The following is an 18761-nucleotide window of genomic DNA, read 5'->3' as shown; positions in this document are numbered from 1 at the left end:
ACACGGCCGTCTCAGGATGGCCCAAACTCCGCGTCTCCTCCTCCTTCCTCCTGAGTGGAGTGGAGTGGAGTTCAGGGCAGATTAAGCAGCATTGAGGGCTTATGAGTGCTGCCATACTGCCGCTGATCTCCACATACTCGTGGTGGCATCTGGTCAGCTAGCGGCGCATTACTAATACACCATTAATGGCCTCAAACCATACGGCTCTGCCACACAATACAATTACACGCTCTAAATCCACACTTTACACACACACACCACACGCCCCCAAACCACACCGCCTTACACACACACACCACACGCCCCCAAACCACACCGCCTTACACACACACACACACGCCCCACACGGCCTTACACACACGCCCCTACGGCCTTACACACACGCCCCACACGGCCTTACACACACGCACCTACACACACACGCCCCTACACACACACGCCTACACACACACGCCTCTACACACACACACACGCCCCACACGGCCTTACACACACGCACCTACACACACACGCCCCACACGGCCTTACACACACACCCCACACGGCCTTACACACACACGCCTACACACACGCCCCTACACACACGCCCCACACGGCCTTACACACACACCCCTACACACACACGCCCCACACGGCCTTACACACACGCACCACACACACACGCCTTACACACACACCCCTACACACACACGCCCCACACGACCTTACACACACGCCCCTACACACACACCACGCCCCACCGCGACCTTACACACCACGCACCTACACACACCACGCCCCACCGACCTTACCGCCCCTACACACACACGCCCCTGCGGCCTTACACACCGCCCCACCGGCCTTACACACCGCCCCACCGGCCACACCCCTACACACCGCCCCTGCGACCTTACACACACGCCCCACACGGCCTTACACACACGCCCCTGCAGCCTTACACACGCACCTACACACACGCCCCACGACCTTACACACCGCCCCTGCGACCTTACACACACGCCCCACACGGCCTTACACACACGCACCACACGGCCTTACACACACGCACCTACACACACACGCCCCACACGGCCTTACACACACGCCCCTACACACACACGCCTACACACACACCCCTACACACACACGCCCCACACGGCCTTACACACACGCCCCACACGGCCTTACACACACGCACCTACACACACACGCCCCTACACACACACGCCCCACACGGCCTTACACACACACACCTACACACACACGCCCCACACGGCCTTACACACACGCACCTACACACACACGCCCCTACACACACACGCCCCACACGGCCTTACACACACGCACCTACACACACACGCCCCGGCCTTACACACACGCCCTACACACACACGCCCCACGGCCTTACACACACGCACCTACACACACACGCCCCTACACACACACGCCCCACACGGCCTTACACACACGCCCCTACACACACACGCCTACACACACACGCCCCACACGGCCTTACACACACCCCTACACACACCGCCCCTGCGGCCTTACACACCGCCCCTGCGGCCTTACACACCGCCCCTGCGGCCTTACACACACCCCCTACACACCGCCCCACGGCCTTACACACCGCCCCTACACACCGCCCCACCGGCCTTACACACCGCACCTACACACCGCCCCACGGCCTTACACACACACACGCCCACACACACGCCTCACACACACACACACCTACACACACGCCCCACACGGCCTTACACACACCCCTACACACACACGCCCCTACACACACGCCCCTACACACACACGCCCCACACGACCTTACACACACGCACCTACACACACACGCCCCACACGGCCTTACACACACGCACCTACACACACGCCCCACACGGCCTTACACACGCACCTACACACACACGCCCCACACGGCCTTACACACACACCCCTACACACACGCGCCCCACACGACCTTACACACACACACACACGCCTACACACACGCCCCACACGGCCTTACACACACACACCTACACACACGCCCCACACGGCCTTACACACACGCCCCTACACACCGCCCCTGCGGCCTTACACACCGCCCCTGCGGCCTTACACACCGCCCCACCGGCCTTACACACGCACCTACACACACCGCCCCTACACACCGCCCCTGCGACCTTACACACCGCCCCTACACACCGCCCCTGCGGCCTTACACACCGCCCCTGCGGCCTTACACACACGCCCCTACACACACACGCCCCACACGGCCTTACACACACGCCCTACACACACGCCCCACACGGCCTTACACACGCCCCACACGGCCTTACACACACACGCCCCACGGCCTTACACACCGCCCCTGCGGCCTTACACACACCCCTACACACCGCCCCTGACCTTACACACCACGCCCCTGCGACCTTACACACACACACACACACACCTACACGGCCTTACACACACCCCTACACACACCGCCCCTGCGGCCTTACACACCGCCCCTACACACACCGCCCCTGCGACCTTACACACCGCACCACTGTCTCTATTCTGGAGAGTTCAGCGCGTAGTTTTTGAGTGTGTCATGGTTTTAACATTCAGTTTCGCGCCAACACCTACTCTGTGCGTGTGTGCGTGTGTGTGCGTGTGTGTGTGTGCGTGTGTGCGTGTGTGTGCGTGTGTGTGTGTGCGTGTGTGTGCGTGTGTGTGCGTGTGTGTGCGTGTGTGTGCGTGTGTGCGTGTGTGTGCGTGTGTGTGCGTGCTAATATAATAACGTCTTTGCATGTGCGTGTGTGTATGGCGATATTGAGGGTGACGGTGATTGAGACGGAGAAGACGCTGTACCTGATCATGGAGTACGCCAGTGGAGGTGAGTGGTGCATCTTCGTCATCCTCATCTTCATCATCTTCATCTATCTCTTACCGCCACTTTCATCCAGTCTTACAGAGCCTACCTGGCGCTTGACCTTTGACCTATGACCTTGGGAGTAGCATGAGACCTTCCCATAATGTTTTGCTATACTGTTATGCCCAATAGACACAATTATAGACTCAGCTCAGTCGGGCCTGAATCGGGGTGAATCCCCATCTAATTCGGTGTGTGCAATTTGGTCCAATTTCCACGAGCCTGAGTACCAGAAGACATAACTATCAACGTTACAGCTCAGGTCCGATTGGACTGGATTTCTGGCATCTGAGACATGTTATTGGTCTGTCTAGCATTGGGGGCATTAGGATCATGTAAAATGTGCTGAATTAAAAGTAAGCGTGCTAGTCATTTTCCCCCGCAATCATTATTTTGGATTGGTCACTGTGTTGCCCAGACAACCAGTGTGGGTACATCAATGGTGACCAATTGAGATGTGTAGTGAGTTCCCATATCGTATGTGACGTATCGTATGTGACTGATCGTATCGTATGTAACAACAAAACAGCTTCAGACTCCACTCTGAGTTGTCTATGAGTCTCCTGCAGTGGGTAACCATGGGGACACAGGTACACAATACCCCTGCTGGGCCCATCTCCCAGCTGCTGTTTCTATGGTTACAGAGTGCCGTTGCTAGGTGTAAGCACTTGTAGATGAACCTGTAACCCTCTCTTTCTTTGTTACTCTTTTGTGTGTTCTTCTTTCTTGCTGTATCTAAAGTTCCAAAGTGCGGTTTATTAGTGTTAAGTACTTGACTTGCTCTCTCATCTCCGTGCTGTCTCCTGGCGTCCTGTCTCCTCTGTGCAGGTGAAGTGTTTGATTACCTTGTTGCCCACGGAAGAATGAAAGAAAAAGAAGCTCGTGCCAAGTTCCGACAGGTGAGACCAAAACTGTGTGTGTGTGTTTGTGTGTGTGTGTGTGTCAAGCTTTGTTTTTCTTTTCACTGTTTGGATAGGAACTGATTTCCTGTTCTGAAACTGACAGCAGCACTCTGAGAAGTAATGTCAGTCTCAGTCACTCTACCTAACCTGCCCTGCCCCAGAGGTGTGTGTGTGTGTGTGTGTGTGTGTGTGTGGTGTGTGTGTGTGTGAGAGAGCATGGCCACAGCAGGTTCTGTAACCTGTGTGTGTGTTGTAGTCAGCCTTGACTAACGAGAACAGGAGCGCTGTTTGTTTGTGTCCTTTCTCCTTATTGCTGTTCTGCAGGAGAAACTGAGGCCGCGGCCGTCTGCTCAACTTGTTTGGAGAATTCAATTAAGCGTTTCATCAGTTTAATGAGAGCCCGCTGTGAGAACTGTGTGTGTAGCGTGCGTGCGTGTGTGTGTGCCTGGGTGCGCGCGTGTGTGTTTGTGTGTGCGTGCGTGCGTGCATGCTGGTTGAATAAGAGATTAATGCTGCAGCTGCTGCCTGCTCTGCTCTGTGCCCACAGATAGTGTCTGCTGTGCAGTACTGCCACCAGAAGTGCATCGTACACAGAGACCTGAAGGTAAGCAGCGCTCTGCTAAAGGATGTGTGTGGGTGGAGCAGTGTGTGTGGGTGATGCCACTGGTGTGCAGTCGTCCTTCTGTGTGTGAGTGTGTGTGTGAGAGAGTGTGTGTGAGAGAGTGTGTGTGAGAGAGTGTGTGTTAATGCGTGCGTGTGTGTGTGTGTGTGTGTGTGTGTGTGTGTGTGTGTTAATTTGTGTGTGTGTGAGTGTTAGTGTGTATGTGAGTGTGTGTTAATTTGTGTGTGTGTGTATATGTTAGTGTGTGTGTGTGTGTGTGTGTTAATTTGTGTGTATGTGCGTGTGTGTTAAAATGTGTGTGTATGTGCGTGTGTGTTAATATGTGTGTGTGCGCGTGTGTGTTAATTTGTGTGTATGTGCATGCGCGTGTGTGTTAATATGTATGTGTGCGCGCATGTGTGTTAATATGTGTGTGTGCGCGCGTGTGTATAAGTATATATACTTTTTTGATCCCGTGAGGGAAATTTGGTCTCTGCATTTAACCCAATCGGTGAATTAGTGAAACACAAACAGCACACAGTGAGGTGAAGCACACACTAATCCCAGCACCAGGCTACTGCAACAACAGCGCTCAGGGGAGCAGTGAGGGGTTAGGTGCTCAGGGACTTCAGCCGCGGCCTGGTGAGGGCTGAACTGTTTAACCCTCGATTTACAAGTCTGGAGTCCTAACCAGTGGGCCACGACTGCCCATGTGTTCGTGTGTGTGTTAAAATGTGTGTGTGCGCGTGTGTATTAATATGTGTGTGTGCGCGTGTGTGTTAATATGTGTGTATGCGCGTGTGTGTTAATTTGTGTGTGTGTGTGTGTGTGTGTGTGTTAATTTGTGTGTATGCGCGTGTGTGTACTGGGGGCTTAGTGAGGGCTGCTGAAGGGCAAAACCGCCTCAGGAAATGAAAATGACATCATCATCAGGAAAAATGGGGTGATTTCCTGCTTCCTGTCATGTGACGTCCTGTCGTGTGTGTTTTTGTGAAACGCGTCCCGGCCGCCCGCATCCCCTGGGACCAATCAGGATCCTCCGTGGAGGGGCTCTCAAAATGCAGTAGGACATAGTAACGGCAGAGAAGCATCACTCGTCACAGATTAACAAACTGACATTTGGTAGTGACATGCAGTTGTTTACGGTTCAGTCCAGTCGTAAATCACAATAGTGTGTATGCGTCAGACGTGCCCCAGTGTCATGTTTACAGCTTTGGAAACTAGCGGCGCCATTCTGTGCTTCAATCAGTAGCTCAGTCATCTATTTATTCAGCATTAAGGAACACGGAACATCATCTAGTTATTCAGCATTACGGAACACGGAACATCATCTAGTTATTCAGCATTACGGAACACGGAACATCATCTAGTTATTCAGCATTACGGAACACTTCATCTAGTTATTCAGCATTAAGGAACACTTCATCTAGTTATTCAGCATTAAGGAACATTTCATCTAGTTATTCAGCATTAAGGAACACTTCATCTAGTTATTCAGCATTAAGGAACATTTCATCTAGTTATTCAGCATTACAGAACACTTCATCTAGTTATTCAGCATTAAGGAACACGGAACAAAGGACTGTAATCCCTAGATGCCCACTGATCTGTTCCTGCTCACACTCACACTCACACTCACATTCACACTCTCACTCACACTCATACACACACACACACTCTCACTCACACTCACATTCACACTCACATTCACATTCACACTCACACTCTCACTCACACTCACACTCACATTCACACTCTCACTCTCACTCATACACACACTCACACTCACGCTCTCACTCTCACTCATACACACACACACACTCACTCACACTCACATTCACATTCACACTCACATTCACACTCACATTCACACTCACATTCACACTCACATTCACACTCACATTCACACTCACATTCACACTCACATTCACACTCACATTCACACTCACATTCACATTCACACTCACATTCACACTCACATTCACACTCACATTCACACTCACATTCACACTCACATTCACACTCACATTCACATTCACACTCACATTCACATTCACACTCACATTCACACTCACATTCACACTCACATTCACACTCACATTCACATTCACACTCACACTCACATTCACACTCACATTCACATTCACACTCTCACTCTCACTCATACACACACACACACTCTCACTCACACTCACACTCACACTCACACTCACACTCACACTCACATTCACATTCACACTCCCATTCTACTCACATTCCCATTCACACTCACTCTCACTCATACACACACACACACTCTCCTCACACTCTCACTCCGCTCCATCTCACTCACACTCCACACTCACATTCACACTCTCACTCTCCTCCTTACACACACTCCACACTCCGCATCCTCTCACTCATACACACACACACACTCCTCACTCTCACTCATACACACACACATTCTCACTCTCACTCACATTCACACCACATTCACATTCACACTCACTTCATTCTCATACACACACACACCTCACTCACACTCTCACTCACACTTCACACTTCACCACACCTTCACACTCACATTCACACTTCACTTCACTCATACACACTCTCCCTCACACACACACACACTCACGCTCTCCTCTAGCTTTCACTATCACATTCACGCCTCTCTGCTGGCCTGCTCCCAAAATCAGTTGCAGACTCTCGGCTAAATATTTGGGTTACTTCCCTCTTGAGCAAGAATCTCATTTACTTCCTTGAGCAAGAATTCATTATGTGATTTTCTCTAATTTGTAGTGTTTTATCACACCTTTCTTTCTTTAAATCTCTAATTTGTAGTGTTTTATCACACCTTTCTTTCTTTAAATATCTAATTTGTAGTGTTTTATCACACCTTTCTTTGCCATGATATAGCCATAGATACCGATATGGCATTAAATTACAACTTCTACCCTTTTAAGCGTTCACATAATATAACTCTAATGCATTTTCATTACTGGTCCTGTCTTGCATGCCGTCATATGAGCTTGAGTCCTTGGACTAGCTTTGTTCATATGAAACCAACACATTGTCAGAAAGCTGTTCATTAGTTCATTTTCCAAACTGTAAATCAAACACCAAGGGTGCATGAATGTGTGTGTGTGTCTGTGTGTCTGTGTGTCTGTGTGTGTGTGTGTACATGAGTACACAAGCTTTAGTGAGAACCTGAGTAGCACTCCTGTGCACTGTGACGTCAGGTGACCTGTTTTCCTTGCGGCAACAGTCATGAGTATCACCACAGGATCAAAAGGGAGGGGCCACTTGGCTTTCCAGGACGTTCTCACAGCTTTTTAGTTTCCTCCTTTGGCAGTTAAAAAGCCCCTAAAGCAGTGACATGGATATTAGCATCTCCTGCTCTCACCTACATATGCTGTGGCCTGTGCACAGGGGGGTGCTAGTGTAGCGGTTAAGGAGATGGGCTAGCATGCAGTAGTGTAGTGGTTAAGGAGCTGGGCTAGCGTGTAGTAGTGTAGTGGTTAAGGAGCAGGGCTAGCGTGCAGTAGTTTAGTGGTTAAGGAGCTGGGCTAGTGTGCAGTAGCCTGTAGTGGTTAAGGAGCTGGGCTAGCGTGCAGTAGTGTAGTGGTTAAGGAGCTGGGCTAGCGTGCAGTAGCCTGTAGGGTGGTGGTAGTGTAAGTGGTTAAGGAGCTGGGCTGGCGTGCAGTAGTGTAGTGGTTGAGGAGCTGGGCTGCGTGCAGTAGCCTGTAGGGTGGTGGTAGTGTAGTGGTTAAGGGGAGCTGGGCTGGCGTGCAGTAGTGTAGTGGTTAAGGAGCTGGGCTAGCGTGCAGTAGTTTAGTGGTTAAGGAGCTAGGCTAGTGTGCAGTAGTGTAGTGGATTGGGGAGCTGGGCTGGCGTGCAGTAGTGTAGTGGTTAAGGAGCTGGGCTGGCGTGCAGTGAGTGTAGTGGTTAAGGCCATCCTTAAAAAAAAATATTTTTGTTTGCAGTAACAGCCAAAAAATTTTAAAAATGGAGTGCGGTAGGTAGGTCAATATTTTTTTTTTCAAGATTCAAAGTAAAAACAAAAGTACAATTTTGGTCATGGTGATTACGTAGGAATGAATTTACACAAATGTGCATATCGTGGCGTAACTGACTGGGTCTTCAACCCGTGCCTTCAGAGCGCACCATTACAAACCTCATTCTGATACAGGTTATATAGACCAGCCTTTCTCAAACTTCTTTGACCTGAGGGCCGGTCATGGCAGACTTTTGGGTCATAAAGGCTCATCTACATGTACCCAGAAAGAAGGCTACAATAAAGCTCTTAGCCGCGTTATATTGAAATTTGACTATACAATACTCAATGCTATACAGTGTATTATACAGTCTCTGCTCTGTTTCTAAGGAAGTTCAAAAACAACGTCGTTGTGTTAAGTTTCGTTAAATAAATAAATAGCCTTCCAACAGGTTGGCGGGCTTTGATACCAACGTTATCGATTAGTTTCAGTTTCTCTCAGCGCAGGAGCGCATTGAATGAATGCTCATACCACCACTTAATTGTAGGGCTCCATGTTTAATGACGCCGATAGCAGAAGCGTTTGTTTTCTTTTTTTTCGATCCCGGTTTCTTGATCTTTCGCGCAGCAAATTATCAGATGAAGCACCGGGCCTAATTTCACTCCACGACTCCAGCGGACCAGCAGTCTCCATGTTGCGGACCCATATTTTGAGAAATGCTGAATAGACCACAACCAATTTCAATACTCGACCACGGTCACCCGTTAGACTAGGGGAGAAAGGGATGAGAAAAAGATCTGGCCACAGTTCTTCCAGAACCGATGCCAAATAAAAGCGTTATCGGTTTGTGTGAATGAAGCGGCGTAGGCCATAGTGTGACATCGTAAAACCAATGGTGTAGAGATGACGCCACAGGTTTTTTAAAGTGAGCCACGTTTGCATGTAGGCAATTTATATTCACAATACTTGGGCCTACTAAAGAAATATTATTTTATTGCATTTGTATTGGTTGTTTAGAGTAAAAAAACAAAATCGGTCGGTATAAGTTTACAACCGGCAAGTCGATTCCGGACTAAAAAGGGAAAAAAATAAATATTTGGGTCGATTCTAAATTGACAGGGTCGGTCGGGTTCACGACAAGCGAAAATATTTTTTAAGGATGGCCCTAAGGAGCTGGGCTGGCGTGCAGTAGCCTGTAGGGTGGTGGCAGTGTAGTGGTTAAGGAGCTGGGCTAATGTGCAGTAGTGTAGTGGTTAGAGCTGGGCTGGCGTGCAGTAGTTTAGTGGTTAAGGAGCTGGGCTGAGTGTGCAGTAGCCTGTAGTGGTCAAGAGCTGGGCTAATGTGCAGTAGTGTAGTGGTTAAGGAGCTGGAGCTGGCGTGCAGTAGCCTGTAGGGTGGTGGCAGTGTAAGTGGTTAAGGAGCTGGGCTAGTGTGCAGTAGTGTAGTGGTTAAGGAGCTGGGCTAGCGTGCAGTAGCATAGTGGTTAAGGAGCTGGGCTAGCGTGCAGTAGCCTGAAGGGTGGTGGTAGTGTAGTGGTTAAGGAGCTGGGCTAGTGTGCAGTAGTGTAGTGGTTAAGGAGCTGGGTTAGCGTGCAGTAGTTTAGTGGTTAAGGAGCTGGGCTAGTGTGCAGTAGCCTGAAAGTTGTCGGTTCAATTCCCGGCTTCCACCGTTGTGCCCTTGAGCAAGGCACTTAACCCCAAGTTGCTCGGGGGGACAATCACGATCCCTTGTAATATAGCTGACATATGTAAGTCACTTTGGTCAAGAAGTGTCTGCGTAATGTAATGTAATGTAATGTAATATGCTGCCAACAGCACATTTGCATACTAGCACTCTAGCCACGCCCAAACCCCGACTCCCACGCAGTGCTCTACCTGCATGCAGCATTCCGCACACCTGAGATTAGGCTGAAGATCAATGAACTAGATCAGTGATCAGTCCTGCTCTAATCAACCCTGCTCAAATCAGTCCTGCTCAAATGCCAACAAGGAATGGGTTTGGTTCTGGTCTCTGTTGGGAGCATTTGGACTAAACATGAATTGGTTCAGAACCTGAAAAGTTGGTTTCCCAGCTGGTTGTTTTCTTTCCAGAGAACAGGAGTGGGCGTGTTCAGTGTCCCGTGTGTAGAGGAAGGCAATCAGGGCTTGCTACTGCCGTTTACTTCCTTTGGGCATTGTGCAACGCTCTCCGCCGATGATGCATCCTTGATTACCACGGTTCCGCTTCTAAGTGGCAGAGCTGGCAGGCTGATTTGCGTGATGGCACCAGTGTTCAAAGAATGCTTAACAGAACCAGCTCTAGAACCCATCCGTTCTTAACAGAACCAGCTCTAGAACCCATCCGTTCTTTGTTTGGGGCAAAGTGGTGTCCCCCCATACACACACACACACACACACTTCTGCATGCCTCGCAGTTCTCTCAGGCCCTGAAGCTCTCAGACGCAGGGCTGGAATTCAGGCGTGGGTGGGTTGTTGTAAGATTAAGAAAACAGGTCATTATGTTGGAAAGGTTTCACAATTGTTGATAACTTAAAGGCACACTATGCAGGTTTTTTGCTTAATATGCAAGTTTTTTAGCTTAATGTACCTTCATTTAACAGCTTCAGAGTCATTGGAATGGTTATATGACTTTTTTGGGGTTGAATGGTGGCCGTCTCGCTTCCCCCTAGCGCCTGTGAGCGGAAAAACCACCCTTGCAACTGTGGGCCGGCGGGCCAACGGCCTCAGTGTCAGGAAGTACTGCATTTAAATACACATATACGCCAGGCACCGGCTAGAACAATGTAGTGATGGAGTTTCTCAGACATTCGTCATGACAGAGCCAGCGAATAGAAGCAAAAATAGTAAGGAACAGTAAGGACATGGCCAATACTGCATAGTTTACCTTTAAGGCACAAACAAATGCCCATGCTCTATAAGCCCCACCCTCTGCTCTCTGGATGAACTGTTTATATGCCTGACTTGCCTGTCAATCAAATGCATTGGAATTGCTCTGACTTAATTGGCTGTGGTTTGGGCAGGGATAGATAGAACACAATGCCATTTAGATGGGCCCTCAGGAGGAGAACTGAGAACTCTAGAACTGAACTAGTCGGTGAAGTGGGTTTTATGCTGTCGTGGGATGTGGATGAACTAGACGAGCGGTTCTCAACTCCGCTGCTATTTCCCACTGTTCTAATTCCCACTGTTCTGTTCCCACTGTTCTAATTCCCACTGTTCTGACAAAGATTGTATAGATGAATCATAAGAGGATTCACCAATGGAACGAAATGGCTTCATCAGCCGTCTCTGGTTCTAAGCTAGATGAGAGTTGAGAGTTCCTGTATTGGATGATGATAAAGTGCAGTAGCCTGTAGGGTGGTGGTAGTGTAGTGGTTAAGGAGCTGGGCTAGCGTGCAGTAGCCTGTAGGGTGGTGGTAGTGTAGTGGTTAAGGAGCTGGGCTAGCGTGCAGTAGTGTAGTGGTTAAGGAGCTGGGCTAGCGTGCAGTAGCCTGTAGGGTGGTGGTAGTGTAGTGGTTAAGGAGCTGGGCTGGCGTGCAGTGCAGAGGTGGTGGTAGTGTAGTGGTTAAGGAGCTGGGCTAGCGTGCAGTAGTGTAGTGGTTAAGGAGCTGGGCTGGTGCAGTAGTGTAGTGGTTAAGGAGCTGGGCTGGCGTGCGTGCCAGGGTGGTGGTAGTGTAGTGGTTAAGGAGCTGGGCTAGCGTGCAGCCTGTAGTGGTAGTGTAGTGGTTAAGGAGCTGGGCTAGCGTGCAGTAGCCTGTAGGGTGGTGGTAGTGAAGTGGTTAAGGAGCTGGGCTAGCGTGCCGATCTGTATCTTTGTGTGTGTGTGATCACATGTTCCATATCTCCTACCCACCTCTGTTTTGCTCATCTCCTGCTTGTCTCCACCAGTCTTATAGTCTATGGTTAACCTTTGACCTTTTTGTGTGTGTGTGATCACATGTTCCATATCTCCTAATCCTTGTCTGTGTTGTTGCTCATCTGCTGCTTGTCTCCATCAGTCGTATAGTCTATGGTTAACCTTTGACTTTTGACCTTTGGCTGGTCCCTCAGGCAGAGAACCTGCTCCTGGACGCAGACATGAACATCAAGATCGCTGACTTCGGCTTCAGCAACAAGTTCACGATGGGCAGCAAGCTGGACACGTTCTGCGGCTCCCCGCCCTACGCCGCGCCCGAGCTCTTCCAGGGCAAAAGATGCGGCGGGCCAGTCGGCGATCTGGAGCCTGGGGTCATCCCTCTACACACACTCGTCAGTGGGTCACTGCCCTTCGACGGACAGAACCTAAAGGTTAGGACTTGTGTGTGTGCGTGGGCCCGTCCCAATACCTCCCCTTCCCCTAGATTTTCACCCTAACCCTCGTTTTTGCACGTGCACGGCAGCAGGCGTAGGGTGTCCCATTACTTTAGGGAGCAAGGGGAAGTGCTATTTTCCCCTTAAAATCAACCCTCAAAGTATAGCCAGCACCGATGCAGGCTTAAAACCAAGTGGGAGATTAAATTAAATTCCAGGATACCGTGCGAGCTCAGCAGGCCGGCCAAAAATTGCATTGCTCATATATTTTCGCAAATTAGCATATTAAAATGTTTAAATGTGTTGGAATATGTTAGTTTGATGCACATCCAAAGGACTGTCGAGTTTTGAACACTAATGTTAGAAAATATCTCACGAAGCTATCTGACGATGTTCATGATATCTGCCGAGTTATTTGAGAGAGTGCCCATCAAATAACGTTATATATCTGATCTGGGTAGTTTCGTCAATGTTTAGGATGTGTGTTCCGGCGTTCACATGAACACGAATATCTGTGTTGATTAACCAGACGTTGACCAAACACAGCTCACACAACAGTCAACACGACCGCTGGAACGGGAATGTTCCTGAATGAAAATAGTAGCAGGCTACTACCGTTAGACAACGTCGACGCTGCGCGTGACGTAGATGAGCACGTTTGCTACGCTAATTTGCATATAGTGGTGTCCCAATTCATAGGGAAAGATCTTCACCCCCACTTCCTCTGTGGAGGGGACTTTACTGTCGAGGGCACTCAAAACCAAGTGGAGGGGAGAAATGGGTCGGGCCCTGTGTGTGCTGGTTTTGTTACTTGATTTGTTTGTTTATTATGTCTGTCTCTGAGAGTGGACTAGCGTGTGGTAATAATTGTTTGTTCATTTCGGTCTCTGAGAGTGGACTAGCGTGTGGTAATAATTGTTTGTTTATTATGTCTGTCTCTGAGAGTGGACTAGCGTGTGGTAATAATTGTTTGTTTGCATATGGGTGAGTTTTTGAGTATAAGGGTATTTGATTGAAAGCAATTCTAATATGTTTTGTTTGTGGTGTTTTTAAGTGGCTATGTGTGCATGCTAATGTGTAATGCTCATGTGGGTGAGCCACTGTTTGGAGGTCCAGGGGTTTACCAGTGAAATGGGAAATGAATGGAATTTAGTTGGAACTTGTCATGATCGATTCGACATTCCAGTGTGCAGTGTACTCCTGCACTGAGTCATATAATGTGTGTGTGTGTGTGTAGGAGTTGCGTGAGAGGGTTCTACGGGGAAAGTACCGGATCCCGTTCTACATGTCCACGGACTGCGAGAACCTACTGAAGAAGTTCCTCATTCTCAACCCGACCAAAAGAGGCAGCTTGGAGGTGCGAACACACACTACCCGCGCCGCACACACACACGGACATGCACCGCGGAAACACACTGCGCTGAAACACAAACACACACGCACATACAAACACACTCTGCACAAACACATGGCACATACATACGCACAAAGCGCCTGCCTAAACACACACACAAACGCTGCACACACACACACGCACACGCACACACACTTAAATATTCTCTCTAGCTAATCCCTTCCTTCTTTCCCTCCTCCTCCTCCTCTCCTCCTCCTCTCCTCTCTCCTCCTCCTCTCCTCTCTCCTCTCCTCCTCCCCTCTCTCTCCTCCTCTCCTCCTCCTCCCTCTCTCTCCTCCTTTCTCCTCTCTCTCCTCCTCCTCCCCTCTCTCTCCTCCTCCCCCTCTCTCTCCTCCTCTCCTCCCCTCTCTCTCCTCCTCCTCCTCTCTCTCCTCCTCTCCTCCCCTCTCTCTCCTCCTCCTCTCCTCTCTCCCCCTCCCCTGTGTTTGGCCCAGCAGCAGGCGATGAAGGACCGCTGGATAAACGTGGGGCACGAGGACGACGAGCTCAAGCCCTTCCTGGAGCCGCAGCCCGACTACAAGGACCCCCGGAGGACAGGTCAGCACCGCCACGGTGCGCCAGTCCGAGGGGCGAGATCAGGAGTCAAGGGTTGAGGAAAGTGTGGGAGATCACTTGGCGACGTGTGTTTAGCCTGCCTCACTGCACCTGGAGCAGGTGTCTGGAAGGTGTATGTATGTCTCTGTTGGTCTGAAAGGTGTATGTATGTATCTGTTGGTCTGAAAGGTGTATATATGTATCTGTTGGTCTGAAAGGTGTATATATGTCTCTGTTGGTCTGAAAGGTGTATATATGTCTCTGTTGGTCTCCTGAAAGGTGTATGTATGTATCTGTTGGTCTCCTGAAAGGTGTATGTATGTATCTGTTGGTCTGAAAGGTATATATATGTATCTGTTGGTCGAGGGTGTATATATGTCTCTGTTGGTCTGAAAGGTGTATATATGTCTCTGTTGGTCTCCTGAAAGGTGTATGTATGTATCTGTTGGGTCTCCTGAAAGGTGTATGTATGTATCTGTTGGTCTCCTGAAAGGTGTATGTATGTATCTGTTGGGTCTCCTGAAAGGTGTATGTATGTATCTGTTGGTCTCCTGAAAGGTGTATGTATGTCAATGTTGGTGTCTGGTTCCTCCACAGGTAGTGAAAAGCTGATCACATGATTGCTTGCATGTACAAGCATGTGCACACGCATGCACACACACTCACACAAACATTCCCACGCAGTGACATATACAGTATAGGTGTACGTGCGCGCGCACACACACACACACACACACACACACACACACACACACACACACACACACACACACACACACACACACAAACACACACACACACACACACACACACACACTTACACTCAGGATGTGTTTTGAATGTGTAAGTGTGTGAGTAAGAGAAGTATATCACAGTTCAAGTGAAACTAGTGATGGGTTGAGTGCACTCTGAGCAGCATGGAGTTCTCACCTGCGGTTCTGTGCACAGGAAGCGGTTTCCTACAATGGTGCTTACAGACTTTCACTTACTGCTCGTGTGACTGTCTGTCAGTTAGGTCCCTGTTAATGTGTTTGTGTGTTTTGTTTGTGTGTTGTGCGTGTTTTGTTTGAGTGTTGTGTGTGTTTTGTTTGTGTGTGTTTTGTTTGTGTGTTGTGCGTGTTTTGTTTGAGTGTTGTGTGTGTTTTGTTTGTGTGTGTTTTGTTTGTGTGTTGTGCGTGTTTTGTTTGTGTGTTGTGTGTGTTTTGTTTGTGTGTTGTGCGTGTTTTGTTTGTGTGTTGTGCTTGTTTTGTTTGTGTGTTTTGTCTGTTTGTTGTGTGTGTGTTCTGCATGTGTACCGGTGTTAAATGAGATAATTTGTTGTTCCCTGGCAGAGTTGATGATAAAGATGGGTTTCACTCATGAGGTCATACAGGACTCCCTCGTCAACCAAAAATACAATGATGTTATGGCCACATATCTCTTACTGGAGTACAAGAACTCAGAGGTGAGTACGATAAGAGCACACACACACACACACACACACACACACACACACACACACACACACACACACACACACACACACACACACACACAAACAAACCTGTTTACACGCACATGATACCAGAACTCAGAGGTGCGTTAGATAAGACCACACACACACACACACACACACTCACAGACACACACAAACCTGTTTATACACACACGATATACCCAAGCACAAACCCACACTCCCATGGTATGTGCACTCAAACATGCACTCAAACCCATCCACATACACACACACATACACACACTTCTCATGGACCAATGTTTTTGTGGTATTGACAGGATGAGACCATCAATCTGAAGTCCCACACAGGAAATGACCTCACCAACAGTAACACCCAGTCCCCCTCTCACAAGATGCAGCGCAGTACCTCATCCAAGCCCAACAGCCGCCGCTCTGACCATGGTAATGCACACGCATGCACGCGCACACACACACACACACACACACACACACACACACACACACACACACGCTCCGACCATGGTAATGTGCACACACATAACACGTTATCAATGCATACAAGAATAATAATATTCATTTAAACTGCAGATCACTTGTTATTTTAACGGTGATCTCACCATGACCTACTTCTTTCCTTCATCTCTCTCCTCTCTCTCTCTCCCTTCTTCTCTCTCTCTCTCTCCTCTCCTCTCTCTCTCTCCCTCTCTCCCTCTCTCTGTGCTCTATCTCTCTCTCTCCTCCCTCTCCCTCTCTCTCTCTCTCTCTCTCTCTCCCTCCCTCCCTCCCTCTCTCTCTCTCTCTCCCTCCTCCCTCTCCCTCTCTCTCTTCCTCTCTCCTCTCCCTTCTTCTCTCTCTCTCTCTCCTCTCTCCCAGTAATTCCTCCCTCTCTCTCTCTCTCTTCCTCTCTCTCCACCTCTCTCTCCCTCCCTCTCTCTCCCTCCCTCCCTCCCCCTCTCTTCTCTCTCTCTCCTCTCTCTCCTCCTCCCTTTCTCTCTCTCTCTCTCTCTCCCTCCCCTCTTCTCTCTCTCTCCCTCCTCCTCCCTCTCTCTCTCTCCTCCCTCTCTCCCTTTCTTCTCTCTCCCTCTCTCCCACTCCCTCTCCCTCTCTCTCTCTCTCTCTCAGGCTCCTGCCTTCCTAAACACATCCAGGGTGACTAAAGCACATCACTCACTGCCCCACCTCAGTGCCGGCCAGCCCCCTGGCCACCAGTGAGCGCCGGAAAACCCCTACGCCCTCCTCCGTGAGTACACACACACACACACACACACACACACACACTCTCTTTACCTGCCTCCTTCTCCTCTTCTCCTCTTCACCACATCACACTTTTCTCTCCATCGCTCTTTCACTGCTCGTCTTGAATTTCCTCTTGGGGACTGTCAGCATTCATTCATCTATCTATTCATCTATCTACTCATCTATCTCCTCCACCTCATCTCTATCCCCTTCTTTTTTTACCTCTGGCCTCCTCATCTCCAGGGTGTCTGATTGCCAATATCTGTTTATCTCTCTTTCTCTCTGGTGTCTTTGTGCTTTCCCCCCCTCTCTCCCTCCTGCCTTCTCTCCCTCCCCTCCTCCCTCCTCTCCCCCTCTCTCTCCCTCCCCTCTCCTCTCCCTCTCCCCTCTCTGCTCTCTCTCTCCCTCTCTCCTCTCTCTCCTCTCCCTGCCTTCTCCCTCCCTCCCTCCCCTCTCCCTCTCCCTCTCCTCCTCCTCTCCCCCCTCTCCCTCCCCTCCCCCTCCCTCCCTCCCCCCTCTCTCCCTCCTCCTCTCTCTCTTGTGTGTGTTGTATTGATTCGGTGATCATAATTTGGTTCATCTGTCATGGACGATCTCTGGGATGGGTCATGACCGCCAGCTCCTGCTTAATGGGACCATCTTTCAAATCCATCAACCTGACCGGACAGTTCTGCCTGCCACCATCACCACACTAATGCCATCCTGCCACCTGCCACCACCACCTGCCACCACCTGCCAGCGCTGTCACCTGCGTACCTGAGGACCTGCCTGCCTGCCACCTGCATGCCGCCTAATACCGAACCACCACCACCGCCTGTATTAACGCGTAGCATGCCTTGGCCATACCTGCTAACCTGCTTTGCTGCCTGGGAATAATCAGGCCGGTCGTCGATCATCCGTCCAGCCATTGATAACGCCTGCCACCTTGCTGTCGGATGCTTGGCTTTCATTGCCGCTGGAGCATTACACACACAATACTTTTCAACTCAATCTTTGTCACATGCACACACACTTTCCTCCCCTATGATGGGGGTCATCTCTCTGAGTGTGTGTGTGTGTGTGTGTGTGTGTGTGTGTGTGTGTGTGTGTGTGTGTGTGTGTCATCTCTCTGAGTGGGCTTCTTTGGTCTGAGTCCCAGGAATACAGACGGCGTGTGTGTGTGTGTGTGTGTGTGTGTGTGTGGAGATTGTTGTGTTTACCAGCCAAGATGCTGGCCTCTTGCCTATTGGTGCAACCTGCCAAATAAGAGTTATCCACACACACACACACACACACACAGACAGAGCCACATGTATCACACACACTCTTCAATCTCTTCACTCTTTTCCCTATAGCCTCTTTTTCTCTCCCAACCTGTGAAATGCATATCAGGGGATTTGAATTTAAATCTGCCCAGTTAGATATGCAACACCTCCTGAAAGGCATCTTAATACCCCCACTTCCTAAGCACACACAC

The 18761-nt window shown here is 49.7% G+C and overlaps 1 protein-coding gene across 1 annotated transcript in view; it reads left to right on the top strand.

The window, feature by feature from the left end:
* The window catches only part of mark2a (MAP/microtubule affinity-regulating kinase 2a), a 64482-nt gene that overhangs the window by 27856 nt on the left and 17865 nt on the right, over positions 1–18761 (top strand). Inside the window, 9 exon segments of the mRNA XM_048230047.1 lie at positions 2799–2857; positions 3722–3792; positions 4343–4399; positions 12426–12662; positions 13903–14022; positions 14517–14616; positions 15945–16057; positions 16387–16510; positions 17254–17309. Coding sequence (XP_048086004.1) covers positions 2799–2857; positions 3722–3792; positions 4343–4399; positions 12426–12662; positions 13903–14022; positions 14517–14616; positions 15945–16057; positions 16387–16510; positions 17254–17309 — 937 coding nt within the window.

The sequence above is a fragment of the Alosa alosa genome, chromosome 2 (genome assembly GCF_017589495.1).
Source record: "Alosa alosa isolate M-15738 ecotype Scorff River chromosome 2, AALO_Geno_1.1, whole genome shotgun sequence".
In the NCBI taxonomy this organism is placed as follows: domain Eukaryota; kingdom Metazoa; phylum Chordata; class Actinopteri; order Clupeiformes; family Clupeidae; genus Alosa; species Alosa alosa.
The sequence above is the reverse complement of the archived record's forward strand: the minus strand, read 5'-3'. Positions and strand labels throughout refer to the sequence as shown.